The following is a 19,828-nucleotide window of genomic DNA, read 5'->3' as shown; positions in this document are numbered from 1 at the left end:
GCATTTTTATTTTAGTATTTTATATTTTACAAAAGATTGAAGAAGCAATGATTTTGTCGAAAATTCTGAAAAAAATATAGGAAGATTTGATCGCGAACACATTTTCACTTGGGGTCAACTAGCCCTGCGTACGATGCTGTCCGTTCCGCTACAGCTAATCGCCCCGCTCATGGTACCACAGCCCTGCAAAGACCCGTACGTAGGTTCGGTGACTTCAAATCCATTTTGGGACTTGACGTAAAAAGCCAAATTACTGCCGAAATTCAGCGTTCTTGGGCCCAAGTCGCATCCCAGCCTACCTCAGCTACTCGATCGCTTCCAAAAATGACAGTCTTTTATTCACTTCTCGTAAATAACCGTCGATGTCGGCAACTCTCGCTACTTTTAGCCCTGCGTACGATGCTGTGTGTTAGCTGTAGCACATAGCATCGTACGCAGGGCTAGGGGTCAACATGGGGTCGCAGCTAGCCATGTTGCCTCCAAAACTTATTTCTGTCTGCACTCAAAACTCAAAAATGTCGGATATGAACCTGAAAAATCGATGCAATTTTGTCAAACTTCGGCGAAATTTCAGCCTATAGACAAAATTTCATCTAGGTAAGGTTTTCAAGCGACGGCGGCAGACTGTACGGGGCTCTGGATATGAACCTACCGCCGGTGTAGCTGTAATACTGTTGCGTTTTTTTAGTGCCAACGGACGAAGTCCTGGGGGAGTTATAGGTTTGGTCATGTCAGTCCGTCCGTCCGTCCGTTCACGCAGATATCTCAGACATGCCCTGGTCAATTTCTTTCAAACTTTGCACAAGAATAGTACCCAACCCCATACAGATGCACGTCGATTTGTTTCACAATGCGATCGAATTTGGCCGTGTTAGAGGACTTTTTAGTTTACACCTCCATAGACTCCCATGTATAAGGCAGTTCTCCATAGACTCCCATGTATAAGGCCAAGAAAAATAAAAATTTAGTTTCTCATCGTATTCATATTGCCTAAAGGATGCATTGACACAGTTTTTTGTCCCAACGGATAAAGTCCAGGGGGCTTATAGATTGGGTCATATCCGTCCGTGAGTCCATTAGTGAGTCCATCGGTTCACGCAGATATCTCAGACATTTTGACAAAATATCATGTGACCTTGGTGACCTTTGACCTCAAATATACATTATTGTCCATAACTCAGTAACCACAAGTGCTAAACCTTTCATATTTGGTATGATGGGACACCTTATGACGCCACATATTGTACCTCATTAATTATGCGCATATCTTATTTTGAGCGAGCCAATAGAGCTAGAGGTCTGATTTTTGGTATATAGGAATAACTTAGCAATACAATTATTTATGACAAAATGTGACATGACCTCAATGACCTTTGACCTCAAATATATATATATTTGTCCACAACTCAGTAACTACCAGTGCTACACCCTTTATATTTGGTATGATGGGACACCTTATGACACCACATATTGTACCTCATTAATTATGTGCATATCTCATTCTGAGCAAGCCAATAGAGCTGGATATCCGATTTTTGGTGTATAGGGATAACTATAGGATAGAAATCTAAATATGCCCATCTAAATATTAGACATCTACCATCGAGAACAAAAGAAATTTGCTGTAATTTGAATATTTAAGGAGTTTAAGCAATTTCCACTATAAATAAAGAACCCCTGCCTCAAACTCCACAAAAGTTGCTAGACATATTTTGCCGTTGTCATGCCATTGCTTCGTTTAATAACCAGTCAATCAAATGCCTAATTGACAGGAGGAAATTCAAGACCATATTTGAATAGTAGTATATATTGTCCTCAAAATTACTCTATCACGGCCCAAGTACTCATTGCCTTCAGCAATACTGCCTTGTTATTATTATTATTATTATTATTATTATTACAAGTTTAGGGGCTATAAGTATTATATAGATATCAAAAAACAGTTCATTGAAGCTGTGGGACTTCTGAAAAAAAAGGTGTTGTTACTCCTGAATGGTTGCCATGGAAACATCTCACATTAAAATGAGTGTGTTTTTTTTTTGGTGTGCTAACCAGAAAACCCATTATTATCAATTTTTTACATCAATTAATAGTTCTATAATAGGAATTAGGGAAATAGTAACATTTTCAATCCCAAAATAGTTACTATGGCAACTCGAAACATTAACATAAGTCTGGCATTTGTGTTCTCTGACCCGAACTTCCCCACTAGATAATTTTCATATCAATCAAAGTAACTGTTCATGGGATATTAAAAAAACTTAAATTTTCAACACCTAAAATGGTTACCATGGAAACATGGGGCAGTGAAATCGATATCATATTTGGTCTTTTCGACCCAAAATACCCTTATGGTGAAATTTTCACGAAATTGAACCTATTATTATTCGTGTTATTATTTCTACATAATACTTTATTATTATTATATTATAAAGCTGTCAAAAGAAGAGAAGTACAAAAACTGATACAGAGACAATTTCAAAATAAACATATGGAATGACAACACTCTGTACAAGACAAAAGAAAACCCATGTTTAAAATGGTCTTAATAACATATTAAGAAGATAACGTCGGTGTAAAACTTTTGCAAGCAAAAGCTGGTGAATACATGTCTTCATATTTTTACGGATCAAATGAGAGTATCGCTTGTTACAAATATACCACAAAAGTGAGATACCACTTCTGACACAAATTCTATCAACACGTGATACTAAATCGGTGTGACCCTCCAATCTACCACATAAATGCATATTCAAGAGATGCCGGTAAAAACAACGTGCACGAGAGTTATTACTAAAGATGGATTTCATCAAATCAAGAGAACTGATTTGAAGTGACGTATCAATTTTCAAAACATTAATTGCCTTCAGGAAAGAAGTACTTCTACAATATTTGTCAGTGCCAAACCACGCTTTAAGTAATTTTGACTGGATTTTTTCGGCTGCACTGATGGATGATTTAGACAGATGTACACAGTTAATACCATACATTAAAACTTGTCTTATGGCAGCATTCCATACATAAGCGAGTAAATTACTGTCAATATAGCCATTACTGAATCCAGCACCTTGAAGTCCATAGAAAGCTTTCGGACATGCATTTATTATATTCTATTTGTAATGTGTTCATTAGAATTAGACGATGAAAGAGTTACACCTAAATAGTTCACACTTTCACATATATCCAGTCTTACACCACTCAGTGACCAACATGGCAGTGGTGTAGGTGTACATTGACCGAAAACAACGCAGCTTGACTTTTTTTAGGATTGAAACACAAGCCATGATTTGTAATATATTTGTTTGCAATCTCGATCATATTTTGAGTCCAGTAACAGAAAGGCTAGCTAACATTAAGTCGTCAGCATAACAAAAAACATAAAAGATAAATTGCTAATCGTAATACAACCAACACATGACGACAATTCATCAACTAAATCTTGATGAAACAAATGAAAAAGAAAAGGAGATGATAATCCTCCTTGCCGAGTATCTACAGACACCGCAGCTGGTTCACTCAAACTATCACCCCACTTTATTTTTACGCTTATATGTCTGTACCATTACACTAAAATCATCCAGCAATGATTAGGAAGTACATCCATTGCTTTACAAACAAAACATCATAAGGTACAGCATCAAAGGCTCCCTCTGCATCTAGAGAGCAAGTATAAACTGTCGATCCTCGTTTGTTACAGTATGAAATTACATCATTTTCTTAGGCTGCAGCAGAGGCAGTTCCTCTACCCGTAACAAAGCCAAACTATAAATCACTAAATTCATGTTGACTGGAAACATCGAGATTATAAAGTTCAAGAATTTTCGAAAATGTACAGAGCAAGGTTAATGATCTGTATGTTTTGGTACTGCAGGATCAAGTGTCGATTTCTTTAACAAAGAGATAAGTTAACCTCTAGTAAATGACAAAGGAACAATACCCAATTTAAAACAGATAGAGTACATTACACTCATATGATAAATAACCTTAGAGTTAACGGAGTATTTCAAATGTTCAGACATTATACCATCTGCTCCAGGAGCTCAGCCAGATCTCAGCTTCTTTATGTACGCAACGAGCATAGATTCAGACACAACAAAGAAGGAAAAGGTAACATCCATTAGGCTGGTACATTTATCTCGAACCTTACGTTTGGCAGTCGACATAGCCTCACTAGTACAACTTGGCATACAAAATGTACAGGTGAAGTGATCGTAGAACTTAGTAATATCAATACTGGCATCGTTATTTTGAGATCTATCAAGTTTTGTCTTACGAATGCAATTCCAAAATTTCCTTAAACTACGGCAAGTATGCAGTGAGTTGAGCAAACGAGAAACGCTATTTATCTCGCGGTTCATTGCTCGATTACATGAATGCTTGTATGTTTTGGTTTTTTTTCACTGCTTTGTAGTAAAAACAAATTTGTCGCATAAATAAATTTGTAGCCTAAATAAATTTTTCCAGTACGAGGTCTGCTACTATGATTAAGCCTTTTATGAAAAAATCGGCAGTAACATTATCTTTGACTTTGTCTTCTCCAAAAAATTTTGCTTTACATTCATTGTATTTAAGGTCAAGTTGTTTGCTACTGCCGATGTGAGGCAATTACACTGAACTGAAAAAAGGGTCGTGTTGTATTTTGATAACGCATAGTGTATTTTAATTTATTTTGTATTTTAATAACGAAAAGTGATGTGTCAAAAGATATGCCCGGTCGTGTTGAAGAAAATCACAGAAAGTTGCATAGATCGTGAAGGTACGCAAATACAGGTACAGAATCACTGAAATAGTTTGTTTTTGTCTTTCGTTCTAACAAGTGAGTGAGATACAATACGATTATTATAACGGAATAACGAGGGAGGTGAGGGATTGTTTTGTTTGCCTTTTGTTTTTTAAGTGCAGTTAAAATTCATTGCTCGAAGAGTTAAATAATCGGAACACGCAGAGCAATTCCTATTATGTTCATATGGAATTTGAAGAAAACAGTAGTATATAAAGAAATATCTTATTTTCAACAGTATACTAAGGGCACTATTTAGAACTATCAATGTGTTATTGTATTTCAAAAGTCATTTCAGTAAAAAATGGAGATAGATAAATGGTAATGAAAGCAAATTTGAAATTGATGCCGTCCAGTTTTCTAGTGTACAATTGTACCTCTATATTTCAAAAAGTGAGCTACTTATGTTGTATAATGTTTTTAATGCAAATGATTTACTCCAAGCAGTGGAGTGAATATATTCTGTGCTTCACTTGCCCCTTGGTAAAACGCTCGATATTGTACAGATTAAATGATTAATATCGAAAGAAACATAATTAAAAGCTCTGTTGTTTTATGTATGCAAAGTATGTATGTAAAATATGCATGAAATTTATGTAATGTTTGTCTGTCTGTATGTCTGTCTGTCTGTCTGTTTGTCTGTCTGTCTGTCTGTCTGTCTGTCTGTATGTATGTATGTCTGTCTGTCTGTATGTATGTATGTATGTATGTATGTATGTATGTATGTATGTATGTATGTATGTATGTATGTATGTATGTATGTATGTATGTATGTATGTATGTATGTATGTATGTATGTATGTATGTACGTTCGTACGTACGCTGCCTGCCTGCCTGTCTACATGCATGCATGCATGTAAGTACGTACGTACGTATGTATGCATATATGTATGTATAGGGTCATATAAATATTAAACAAAACCCTTAAACCTGTTATGCTGCAGCGAGCCCAAAAGCGAACAAAAGCGACTGTATTCAGTAATACTGCAGTAAATTAAAACAAACTTTGGAGTAATTTATAATAATTGAACAAGCGCAATTTGTAATAAACTTTAAAGTAATTTTAAATTACAATCACTGCAGTGATTTGTAATAAAATTTGGAGTAAATTTTAATGAAGCTCTTTTGATGATCCGATCTCTAATTTGAATATCCACGGTAGGGGGGGGGCCTGTCATCCCTCCCTGAGAACCGAAACATTTAAATAGCTTAATCAACGTATAGCATACTAAAAAATTAGAATGTACGGTAACACTTGCCAGGCATAGCAAAAGGTAGATCATGTGGCACCAAACAGAAGACAGAACTAGAAAAGATGCAAGGGCGGTCTTCGCGATTGTTCGGGAACCTTCTTTCTTCATCATTTCCCATTTGACATTTTCGACAAAGCAATATTGTCGTTATAAATAATATTATGGGCTAAATATCCGGGTGGTTAATGTCTTTGGGGGTAAATGTATCAGTGGTAATTGGTTGGTAGAAATTAGCCGGGGGGGGGGGGGTAAATGTCTGATGGTGATTGTCCAGAGGGTTTTTGTCTGGGTGGTAACTGTCCTAGAACCCTTTAATTTACGATGCAAATTATCCTATCTGCAATCAGTGTACAACGATTTAACCATGTCGTAAAGTAAAACGTTAATTGTGACCACCAGAAGTATATATATATATATATATATATATATATATATATATATATATAATATATATATATATATATATATATATATATATATATATATATAGCGCCAAAGAGAAAATATGGAACAAAAATAGTCCTCAAGGTGATTTTCCAACTATACTTGAAATCTAAAAACTAAATCATATACATACGTCGATTAATTCTGATAGTATCATTTCTCATAACTTACAATTCCATTTTTAAAAGGTTTTCATGTCGGATTTGAAAATCTCACACTGGTTGTTGCTGTTTTCCATATGCTCGCTGTACGCTATGTGCAAATATTTGGTTATCTTCAGCATCTTCAACTTAATCCTGAAAACCTCCTTGCTAAGTGTAGTTTTATGATAACGTGGCCTCGAGATTTACACTCGCTCAATATTTATGATTTTTGTAATAAAGGGAAAGCAACACCACAGCAGTCCACAAACAACTTTCCTGTAGCCGTATAACTTTTTATAGGGGAGGTTAATGAGCAATGACGTAATTTTTTTGAAGAGCGCCGCCATCGGCTCATGCGGACAGGGTCCCAGTGACCTGAATACATCACCTAACATTTCCACTCACAACAAAGTCGGGAACGCGACTGTAATGTAGGGAACGGGATTTTATGCATAGCCTATTTTCCGTCCTTTGACATATAGGATTGGCTTGTTTGACCTATAAAATGGAGGAGGTGAGCGGTGATAGACCCTCAGAGGAGAAGCATATCTCCATGCTGACACGTCTATGCCGTGTGTGTGGCACACAAGACCTAAAAAAAGCTTGCAAATGTCAACTTATAAGCCAATGAACACATGAAGGTGTGCCAGTGCCACCACAATTTTGATAACGTCCGTCAAGGCCTTTCCGACAACCCCCCCCCCCCCCATGGCAGTACGTACGTACGCGTACGGCAAATCGTCGGCATACGACCACAAAATTTCCTCTGAAAACTGTTTCACGCTGCACAATTCGATGACCCTCTGCTGGGAAGTAGCTATCCGACTGCTGCAGTCTTTTTGTTGAGGCTTTCCGTTTGATATCTATTGCCTTTATCAATGGGACAACGCGAAATGTTTTGCCGTCGCTAGCCATTGTTTTACGTATTGATTTTGAAATTCACTGGGTATTGCGGGGTCAAGTCAGGTCGTAAGCCATATTCGCATTAGCACCAAATTTACCCAGCAGCCTCGGCGAAAAGATATACGGCCATAGGGCTCTACGGGGAAAGTTGTTTGTGCAGTCCATTTCTTAGTAGCTCCATTTTGTGCATCATACTGTGTACACATTACTGTAGCTGTTTTGTGTGTGGAACAGGTTAGCCTCCTCGGAGGAACATTCTACCTTAACTACAGACGGTACAGAAATGGTTTTTAGATACTGTTCTTTGGATGACGCCACACAGTAGTGTATTGAGCATATATCTTAAGAGGCGTTTTGCTTAAATCTGTATTTTGACATCAATGCCCGAGAATTATACCTATACAATTGACAAACAGCCTATGAATACGTTAATAAACGAACATTAAGTCTTCTTTATTACGTCGACGCATCTATTCTAAACGATCATTAAGACTTCTTTATTACTTGGACGCATCTATTCGTAATCCCGCGTTTGTGTTGTATCTGTGTATGTCCACATGAACATGGACATGGACATGGGAATTTCAACAAAAGCGCCTCACATCTCACTATTTGATGCACATGTGTACCCAACTATGGAGACGTGATTTTTTTTCAGATGAGCATGTTAGTATTTAAATGTGGAGATGAGGTAAAAAGGGCAAAAACGAACAATTGTTTTGAATTCTGTAATCAGAACAAGGTTACTTTGGAGGTCGGTATAGACGTACCATATCTATGACAAACATTGTATCTCGAAAATGGTTCCCCGTGTCAAATAAGTAATGTTGTGGTTTACAATCACTGAAATAGCTTGCTTATAATGTGATATTTAGCCAATTATATCATTTTATCAGACTGCTGGCAGCCACATTTGATTTATGCTAAGTACACATAATTACCCAAGACGGACTCCTTCAAAATTTTAATATTTTGTTGTGGGTACCTCTCTGAAGTTGTGATGGGTCTAATCCTATTTTTACGGGACTACCTTGCTTGTTGACAGGTCACAAATTTACTACTAACCAGAAAACCGATGAAAATTAAAATAGGTTTGAATAATTGCCACAAAGTTTTCTTAATTTGGTTCACGCCTTTTGGATATATATTATAGAATGTAAGTGAGGTGTATATACACAGAGTGGATCGCCTGCAAACCATGTCCTACACTCAGTATGGTTTGTCAGCTCGCCGGTACATTCAATAAAGTTGCCAGTATGCAGGCTGAAAATAATAATAATAAAAAGCAAACGTCTAGAGGGGGAATGAAGCAATTCGTAAAACGAAAAACGAGCGGATGTGAAATGGGCTTAAATTCAGCTAGTCATCAAGCTAGTTTATTCGCAGTGTAAAACAACGATGAAAGTGAGTGTTGAAACAGCCGGTACGACGGTTGTATATCCACCTGCAAAAAAAAGAAGCAAGAAAAATCATTGCACATAAAAATAATTCTAATGTCATAGACTCACAACCGACAAAAATTGCTCTACAAAGACAGTGTCTTCAACGAGAAACGTAAGTATTTCTAACTTGCGCGTTGAATAACAAATAGACATGTTTACATTTTGAAAACATTATTATGAATTGACCACAACGTCTTTTATTTTTATCGTGAGAAGTACTTAGCATAACCTCAAGCGACTTGTGCTTGTGATGAAAACTATTGCTTTAACTTTTTTTTCATTCAAAAGTAAACACTTCAACAAGAATCCAAAGTTTATACTTATTGTGCATATTTGCACTTTGCTTACTTGATGACATAACATATAGCTTGATTTCTCTTTGATCATCGCCGAGATAATTTTCAGCGGTACAAGTATACGTCCCTTCGTTGTCTTGGACGACACTATTGATGATGTAAGTTCCATTGTCTGCAACTGCATCTAATGCTTCGCCTTCTCTCTTCCATGTTATCTTGGCATTAGGGTTGGCCTCGGCTGAACAGAATAGACTGACACTTGACCCCTTAGTCACGTCGATCGTCTCTTTATCCTCACCTTTAATGCTTGGTTTGTCTGGGAAGTCAATCAGGATATACACAATATTTTATCACTGGTTATTGAATGTGAAATTATTGATCGATTGACCTTTTTATTCTCAAACTGTTTTTTTAAACAATGTTTGTGCTGTGGTAGATTGCATTAGGTCTGTTCACCTGTTTATCCGTCTATTTTTGCATCTCTGTCTCTCTGTTTCTCTCATTATCCCTGATTGTTTCTTTTCTTTGTGGGTCTTTTGTGTACATATCAACCACAAGCCGAAGAGCCAGTATTTTTTTACTTACAGTGAACGATAACATCGTATGACATAATCCCTCGTCCGGTACTGTCATCATAATACAGATTTTCAGCCATACAAATGTACGTCCCATTGTCTCCTCTGGTGGCATTGTCAATCAGCAATAACCAATCGTTTGCTCTCCGTCCATCAGGTCCTAACCAGTACAAGTCGTGTATAACTTCAGGATTACCATTCTCTGTTATTTGACAGACAGCAAACACCTTGTCGCCTTCCAATACTGGTCCGATCGTCTTGTTTGTGACAGCAACTGTCGCTGGGTCTGTCAATATCAAAAAGTAAAAGATGATATGTTGAATAATTAAATTAGTGTGCAACAGATAGACAAATATTTAATTTGAATGTCCATACTTGCGGTGGTTTCTCATGTTATGTACTGTTTTTGCTGTGTCAGTGTCAAATACATTAAATTTCTAACACTGTGCGCGGCTTCAGCCGAACCTTTGTGCATCTGAATACTATGATCTAGTGTCCAACCCAACCTCATCTAGAAAGCATCGTCAATGAGTGTCAGTAAAAATGTATTTAATATTTCACAGAGGAATTTATCCCACTTTCAGAAAAACGTTTTGTAGGCCATATACTCAGATATAAATTATGCCAAATATTGCAAAAAGTTTCATAAAAGAATATTATCAAGGGTACCTAAGAAGTCGTAGTTTTGGCTGTCAAAGAGATACCAAGACTATGGACGAAGTGGCTTTAACCCAGGGTCTAAATAGTCACTTCGGGAAAACTGATATCGATGCTGATTTATCTGTGAGCCGTGACGAAAAATCAAACGTTTTGATGAAAATTCAACTGTTGGCGAGGGATTGGGGCGCTAACAACATGGCGGCAGACAAGGCTATGGTAGAAACCATCGTAAATGCTGGCTATGGTAATAAAGTTATGCCACGTGCACATCTTTACTATCTTTGTGCTGAACATCATTTAAAGTAGTGCATACAGTATAGAACATATTAGAAAGAGTACCAGGTAAGTTTTGAATAATGCCTGGGAATTCAGTGTGCTCGCATCATAGTTGACGTCCGTACAATGTAGGTTCAACAGGGTCTAGCCTGTTCATAACACGTGGTGTCACAAGAATAATGTCCTCAGGGCACATCGGTTTATCCACAGTCACTTTATCAAATTTCTGTGCTCCCATAGGGATTGCACAAATGACCGTTCCCATGTGTAGGGGCGCAGGTAGGGGTGTCTAGGTCTCAGCACAGGTTTCTCCTTGCTATGGTTTATTTTGTTATAATATGTTTGATTATGGGATGTATTGCTAATAAAGAATACTGACAACTTTTGGTGTCTTGGTCTTATCATGGACGTTAAAAAAGAATTGTACAAAATTATTTTCCCCCATTTGCCTTGGCACGTACTTATTTTTCCTTTGGCAATTTTATGTGAAGTTTTGTCATTGTGTTGCGTTATATAATGTGTTTGATTACCTAATGCGCCAAAGCAAGCAAGGGTAAATTGCTAATCTGTGGACGCTGTCACCAGATTATCACCGGATTAACTTTGACAAAGTTAAGAACGAACAGGCCAGAAAGGTACGTGTTTATACAAAGCACCATACAAAGCTAGTTTATCGCAGGAACTTCAAAATGTTCAACAGACAGTTATCGAAGATACTGACATCTGTTCTTTGTACCATTAAACGGGGACGTCAGGCATACTGTGATGTTGTCTTTCATAGGAGTGATATAAATCAAATGAGGATATTAAAAATTCGAATTCACTTTTGGATAATTTGAAATCAAGATCTGTTTAAAAAATAACATATATTAAGACTTTCGATTGTACAACTTTTTATACCACAATACTACATGAAAAATTGAAAGAACGCTTGAAAAACAACATCAACCAAGCATTTTTCTACAAAATTGGTTCATGCAGTTACAAATATGTAGTATTAGGGTATAATTCTACATATAGTATTAAAAATATTACTAATGCTAACGGGTTTTTTTATACCGAGAAGACATTATCAAGTATGTTTGATTTCCCCTTCGACAACATTTTTCACTACGGCCCAAAGCGCCCCATTTTGTACGGTATATAGCGTCCCAAATTTCGCCACACATACGTGGAGTGCGCGTTCAGAGAGTCAAATTCACCTCCCGTGTCATGTTGAAAATTTCGCCGTATTTCCTTGCTGCACATCTAAATATTAATGAAAGAGCAACAGGTCCTATTTCCCGTATATGCTGCCCTTACAATTATAATATTTTGGGAAGAATTTCACAAGGGAATTCCAAAAATACGTAAGCGATAAGAGACATATGCAAAATCAAGTAAAAACACAGTCAACAGCAAAACGATCTTCAACTCGTCATTTCATAAAAATAAGAGGGAAACTAAAAAAAATAAAACCATAGAGTTTTAGTTACCCTTCATGATATGTGTCATACCAAATATTATAAAAATAACAGCGAAATGAAAAAGTTAAACCAACGGTTTTTTCAGATGTATTTTTCATTTTACGATGTGTCTAATCTGCTCGATTTCCCATAGAAAACAATGGCGTTTAATGTACTGAACAGACCGTACAACTTTCGCTCGTTCAAATTTCTCAATTCTGAACCAATTATAGTGAAAAGTGGCACGGTGTTTCCTTGATATATATACAAAATTGCTGTCGTTTTAGTTTTTTGAATTTCTCGACGAAACTTGTTTTAGTTGCATTTTATTTTTCCGATCGCTAAAGTTTTGCTCTTGCCCTCAATAAAATGGCGATCTTACGGCGTTTGCATATGCAGAATCAGGGTCTAATATTGACCCATTTTAATCGGTTAGCGTCTCTTAAATTATACAGACCAAATACCAGTCAGGTTGTTGTAATTTATACAAATTTTGGCGAATATAAACTATGAAAATTCCAGTAAACTGCAAAAATAACACAGAACAGAGGCGAACGGGCGTAGAGTCTCCACTGTAATCGTGCAGTGAACGTTATCGATCGATATCCTTTTGTCCGAAATTGATACATTGTTGTCTCGCTCACTCGCGTGTAGTCCCCCGTTCACAATGGCGCCAAACTACGCCGAGGTGCGCCAAAATGTGCTGAAACGTACGTAAAAGTATCACCAAAACTGTAAAAATTGTCGTCGATTTAATTTCAGTACAGGAAACCAACGGATACCTTGATGTTAAAGTGTATAAGTCAATATATGGGTTATTGTGGAAATGTTTATGACGTGACCTCAACACACGAGCGCCCGGCACAAGCGGCGCCCAAACAGATTTTCGATCGATAATCTATTGAAAATAAATTGATACAATGTTCGCCGTTGTCAATAGCGACCGGCTGAGAGCGCTGTTCGATAGAAATTATGCTTCGCGGAATACCGTACACTGAGGCATACTTTTGGGCCGTAGTGTTTGTTTGAATTTGGAGACACATTTTCCAACAGTCTATAGGAATTCCTATGGATACTAACTGTGCTCCCTTAATGCTTGCAGACTTATTTCTGTACTCATACGAGGCAGAATGTATCCAGAACTTAATCAAATAGAAACAGGTCTCTGTAGCTAGAACTTTCAACCTAACATTTAGATACATAGACGATGTTATTTCAATGAATAACTCCAAATTCAGTGACTATCTCGCCATGATTTATCCTCGAGAATTTGAGATTAAAGAAACTACGGAAACGGCCTCCTCTGCTTCATATTTTCATTGAATTTGAGTCACATTTCTACTAGGCTATATGACAAGAGAGATGATTTCAACTTTAGCATTATCAATTTCCCACACCTCATCAGTAATACTCCACTCTCACCAGCTTATAGGGTATGCATTTCCCAGTTTATTCGATATGCTAGAGCATGCAGTTCATATTTTGATTTTGTAGAGAGACATAGCCGTCTCTCTTACAAACTGTTAAATCAAGGTTACAGCAGAGAAAGACTTGTCTCTATGTTCAAATGCTTTTTTGACAGGCATCGCAGGCTGGTAGTTAATAACAGCATCTCTCATCAACAAATGATCGCTGATGGCATCAGAGACATTGAACCTTATTTGGTGACCACTACCTATCTGACGTACAGATTGATATATGGCGAGTGCCACATGTGGGGCAGGATGCCCTTACTATTTGCGAAGCACCTGACATCATTTCTTGGCGTTTTGCCCAGAGTTCCATATATCTTTCTTTCATGACTTGACTTTTTAGTACGTACCGGTGCTTTACTGTCTGTTCTGTGCTGTTTTGTGTCTTTATAACCAGTGTTAGCGGATTATGGATGGGTATGATTGCGATCAAAGGATGGTGAGTTCGAGCCCCGGCATGGCTGTGGTGTTGTGTCCTTGGGCAAGGCACTTTATTCCTCATTGCTTCTCCCCCACCCAGGAGTGATGGGTACCTGGTAGGACAGAGGTTGTTATGTGTGCGTTTAGCTCTGCTGCGCTTATTGGCTGCACATGTGAGCTGTTGTCTGCTCCCCAGGGAGTTGAGGGTATCATATTAGGTCCAGTGACCAGGGGTAATAATAATTGTAAAGCGCCTTGATCACATCTACTTGTGGATATGTGCGCTATATAAGAAACCAAATATTATTAATATTATTATTATTATTATACTCTACTTTAAATATACCTACACTGCACATCCACGATTATGTCGTCTGCGCATGTCAGCTGGGGCCAAAGGTCTGACGGAATATCTCGGTTTTCGTACTGGCAGTTATACACCGCACCATTGTCTGTTTTTTGAAGTGTCGTTGAATATTTAAGTAGGGAACTATTGCCACGCAATATTTCTTTGCCGTTCTTAAACCACACTAGGTCACCCAGTAGGTCACCATTGATATGGCAGCTAAACACCAACTCGTTTTCATCTGATAACACTGTAGGACCTGGATTGATCCCACAAATGGGTCCGTTTTCTGCAATTATAGAAATATATATATATATATATATATATATATATATATATATATATACGGCATATATACATGCCAAGTAGAGATCACTTCAGCTTGCCAGTAAGCCAGTTAGCACTGAACAATGGTTTACAGGCAATCCACTCTTATCTGAACTAGGCTTGCTAGCAAGCCATGTTTTAGATACTGTGGCTTGCCCATATACCAGATAATGCTGAACAGTGGCTTATTTGTAAACCAATACCACACTTCTCTGGCTCAACAGTAAGCCAATTCTGGTTCCATCTGGTTTGAAGATAAGCCAATATTACTGCAATGTGGCTTACCAACAAACCAATTTCTGACTAATTATGGTTTACATGCAAGCCACTATAAGGATTCCTCTGGTTTACCAACAAGCCATTACAAGCTGGCTTGCAGACATGCCACTCTAGGGCTTTCGTATGGCTTGCTGACAAACCAGTTCAATATTAGCCATATTGCCGGGGGGTGGGAGGGTGGGGTGGGGAGGGATAATTATTTCTGACCATCCTTCAAATTCAAATTGGATTTCTTCAAATTTTGCAGACACAGGGGAGGATTATCATACCATGGAATGGCCTATTGGGTCCTCTATGTGATGGAGCTACACAAAACAGGACTGTAAAACATCTGAAACACAAACAACACCTGAAATAGTTAGAAATCCTGCATCAAAATTAATTTCAGATAAACATTTAGTGCAATTTACAAGAAATGAAACATTAATTGTTGCAACATAATTAAATCTAATACTTACAAGGGTATACTCCCTGAAAATGACATTCTTATGAATGCTACTTGTAAGATCATACTGATAACATAATTTGATGTTATAAAGTTTACCTCATGCATCTGATGCAAAATTGCTAGCTGTTTCACCGGGAAATCCCCTGCGCATTACAGACCACTCATAATTGTCAGCACATTTAGTTCACATCCCAGCTTTGTCAAGCCTGAAGTACTCTACAAATTGACAAGTTCCTTTCAGACATCTGATGTAATTAAACTTTGAAACCCTAGATAACTAAGCAAACCCAGCATAACATTGTCTCTTTCCATGCTGCAGAATATTACACCTTCAAGAAACAACACAAACTGCTTGCTCCTTCATAGACGAGCATACCTAAACAGGGCTGCTGCTTTGCATCTCTTCCAGTATCCTGGAATATAAAAGATGTAAACATTTAAAATTTGAGGCACAAGATTAGATCATGGTAAAACACTCAGTGCCAAGCTACTAGTACAATGAGGGCAAGGCCTATCTACTGGTATGTTTAGGGAATTTGTGCAAGTATATTGGAATGTTCATTGGCAGCATTCTAAATTACAGTCATGTTCTTAAACACATATTTGACTGAAGGTACACTATTATCAAGTCTTTCTTGGTGCACCAATAATCTGACATGACTACTCAGGGTAAAGTCTCTTAGCATGAAAAAGATAGCTCTTACAAGTTATTGTCAATGTCATAGGCCTTGCTGCATCACTGCACTGGCAAAAATGTGTAAAACTATGGTTTGAATATCATGATAATGAATTTCAAATCCAGAATATCAAAATGAATATATTACAAGGCAAGATATATTAGAGTCACAGTGCAATGTGCTTTTGAGACTTGCAAAGAAGTTGGAAAGACTTTGAGAAAGCATTTTATCACTCTGGCTATGCAACAGCAATCATTATGATATACTTCACATGTATATACTTGAAATAAGTAAATGAGGCTCCATTAACTGTAACTTTTGGCTACTTCTTCAGTATTTCACTACTGTTTATCATCTACAGTTTCTTGGCCTACTTTCCTCAGCATACTAAAATGCCAAGTATTATGTTTGTAAACACAGCCTGTATTTTTATCATTTTTATAATTGACAAATGAATTCTTGTCCGGCCCTAAATGAAATTTTCAACAATAACAATGCTACATGTACATACTGTACTGAGTAGCTAAACATTGAGGATTTCATCATGCTTCAATGACTTGAATGGGAAACTGCAGTTGATAAGCAGAACAAAAATGCTGGCAGAAAGCCCCCAAGTTGTAGCTAATTGAGATCAGAACAACAGAACTAAGCCATAATCTACCAAGTAAACATATGATTCATGTGAATGAGGGTATGGTTGATGGTCATATCAGCCTTTTATCTTGAAATAAATTGACAAATGCATATTTGGCATGGCCATGTCCTTGTACAACATCCTAGCACAGCTTTGACACTCTGTATACCACCCATGTACCTGACAACACTGTAGCAGGGGTAATTTTATACACATCCCTGATATATGAATGTGTGCTGTAGGTATGTGACATGCCTAGCACTATATGCATGTACCAGAAGTGCTGATCACCTCCCTGTACCAGGACCTGTGTTCAGCATTTGAGGCACAGTGATGAACACATCCACATACCAGCTGTGAAATTTTCAGCCCCTTTTTACCCTTGTCACATAAAAGCTTACCTCCCTGTACCAGCCTTATTGTAAACACACAGTGCAATTGTGCCTATGCAGACATTCATGTACAAGTTATGTTGCAATTTGCCTATTACAGAACTGTACACATTGCTTCCACAAGGTTGATTTGGAAGAAATTTTCAAGCTCATTTTTTCAAACCCATGTTACATGTACTATTTGCAAAACTATTGTACAGGACTGTTGACACACTAGGTACATGGATGTGAAATGCAGCTGTGCTACTTATTTTTCTGACTATACTATACTGAGGATTTTATTCTAATAGCTGGTAGTCTCTGTAGCTTCTCAGAGCTGGTACAGGTATGTGCACATCCCTGAACCAGCCCTCAGAATGTAACAGGGCTGTGAGAGATTTCCAGTGTAGGGTTACACGGACATCGTTCTACTGAATCTGACAGAAATTATAAATCCAGCATGATGAAATTCCATCAGCTGTAGCCTTTGGCAATTTCCAAGTAGTTTTGTTGTGTGTATATACTGCAGTTTCTTGTTCTACTTCTTAAGGCATAATGAATGTCTAACATACATTATCAACCCAGTTCATATGTGTACAGCATGGTTATTGTTAAAAATCTAATTTCAGTCTGGAATAGAATTCATTTGTCAACAATAACAATGGTTGTTAAGCATGTACACAGTACATTGTCAAGCAGAACACTGGTATTCAAGAGACTGTTATATAGTTATCAAAACTGCAGTTTTTACACACAACAATGGCGATTGAAAATTGCTAAAACTTACAGCAAATGTCAGAGCAAACTAGTCAAGGCACATTATGTGCCTTGACTAGTTTGTACTGAATCACAGTAACAATTTTTTTCAACAAGAAATACTTACGTCACAACTGTTACCATTTTTCCAACTGCAGTTTTTCCACCAAAGACACTCTTGAGAACCAAAAATGTTTGATGCCTGTTTAAAAATAAGGGAAATGGCTAATTATGTTTTGATACACCAGACTAAGATTCAATATCATAAACCAGGTGCAAGCAAGTGGCTCCCCTCATATGATTGATTATAACAATAAAATGTTTAAACATGTCTTCCTGTGTGTGACCACGACAAAGATAATATGTCACAGATATGTAATAACAGCTGAAATTTACACAAAACCCAAAGTATTAGTGTAATATGTGGAAAGATGAGGAACATTCATGCCTGATGTAATTATTATCAATGCACATAACGATACTTGATCACCTTTTTATAGCAATATTACACAGGGTTATTAATGCAATTTTCCTGTGAACTGATGGATGACAAAATTTAAATGATTGCCATCTTTCCGTTCAGGATGGACAATGGCAAGGAGTTATTAAATGCACAGCGGACTACGGACGACGTACACCGGACGACGCATCCATGATCCACCTCTCAGAATAGCCCTGCGTACAGGTCTGTGTGTTCCCAGCGTTATAACTTATCCGTCACAGCCCTGCAACGGTCTATGGACATACATGTAACTGGGGTCTCTGCAGTCCGGATGAGGACTGCAACGAAAACGCTGTCTTTTTGGCCGAAATTCTGCTCTATCGGGGCAAAATCCTTTCCCTGCCTACCTTAACCTCCTTACTGGCCCACGGAAGATGCGATTAACTTCTCCTAACATCCAAACCGCTCGTTTTCTGAAACTATAACGTACTCGACAAGTTGTTTACCCACGGGGATCGCCATTTTGAATCTCGCTGCAACAACCCCAGTTATGCATAGACCGTTGCAGGGCTAGCTAGTGGTGGAGGCCGTATAACGCCGGGAACACACATACCTGTACTCAGGGCTACTCTTAGAAAAGCTCCTCGTCGCCGACCCGCTGACACAGTGGAGCTAAGAAAACACATTTGATTATTCACCCAGCACGGACGATTTCGGGGAAACACATTCATTCGCGGTCGTGAAAAGCCATACAAACACGATAAACATACGAAAGGGACAAGCACACATCAGTTCAGCCTGATAAAATGAAATTGAAGGCTAATTTGTTACATCCTTGGCAATGATCATTGATAATGTCAATGAGTAGCAAGCAGTGCTATCAATATTTTCGCTGGTGCACCCGTCCATGGTGTAGCGGTATGTCGAAGACAATGGCGAATAGTTGTGACAAGGAAATTTTCACTTTTTCCGACAATATTCAAACGCATGTATGTTACTAAAAAATGGTTCAAGCTAATCGATATGCTTTGAGGAAAAAACAAGCCCGGTTTAAATCAATAACTTTGCAAATCTTCCACGGAATATGCAAAAACAAACTTACGTTTGATTTGTGGATGTTCATTCCAAGACGTCGGTTGCAACTTGCATCTGATCATGACCCGTGAATAGCTATCGTTGAGGTACATAACCAGTTCTTGCTTGCGAAGTAATTCTTCATCGGTGACGGAAGCCATTACTGTCGACTTGTGCCAGAGTACGGAATCGTAAGCGCTGATACGATCGTCAATAACGCCTCGGCTACGATGCGAAGGCCAGTGGAATTCGGAATTTTTGGCGCGCAGTGCAGTATCTGTGCCACACAGGAATTAATACGCAACTGCCTAAAGTGAAGGGATGGGGATTCCACTAGCCAGCGGTCCCTTTAAGAGTACGATCAA

General features: G+C 37.9%; 1 protein-coding gene across 1 annotated transcript; it reads right to left on the bottom strand.

Moving 5' to 3' along the window:
* Nucleotides 1-8,899: 8,899 nt before the first annotated feature.
* On the bottom strand, nt 8,900-19,624 carry LOC139128591 (transmembrane and immunoglobulin domain-containing protein 1-like). The gene is made up of 7 exons (XM_070694341.1): nt 19,492-19,624; nt 15,886-15,922; nt 15,331-15,392; nt 14,460-14,561; nt 9,847-10,122; nt 9,314-9,577; nt 8,900-8,967 (listed from the first exon to the last, which is right to left on the bottom strand). Exons 1-7 carry the CDS (start codon nt 19,622-19,624, stop codon nt 8,900-8,902), a joined length of 942 nt encoding a protein of 313 aa, XP_070550442.1.
* Between the last annotated feature and the right edge of the window lie 204 nt (nt 19,625-19,828).

Source organism: Ptychodera flava, unplaced genomic scaffold (assembly GCF_041260155.1).
Source record: "Ptychodera flava strain L36383 unplaced genomic scaffold, AS_Pfla_20210202 Scaffold_60__1_contigs__length_796720_pilon, whole genome shotgun sequence".
Lineage (NCBI taxonomy): Eukaryota > Metazoa > Hemichordata > Enteropneusta > Ptychoderidae > Ptychodera > Ptychodera flava.
Note: the sequence above shows the minus strand (reverse complement) of the source record. Positions and strands in the feature narration are given on the sequence as shown.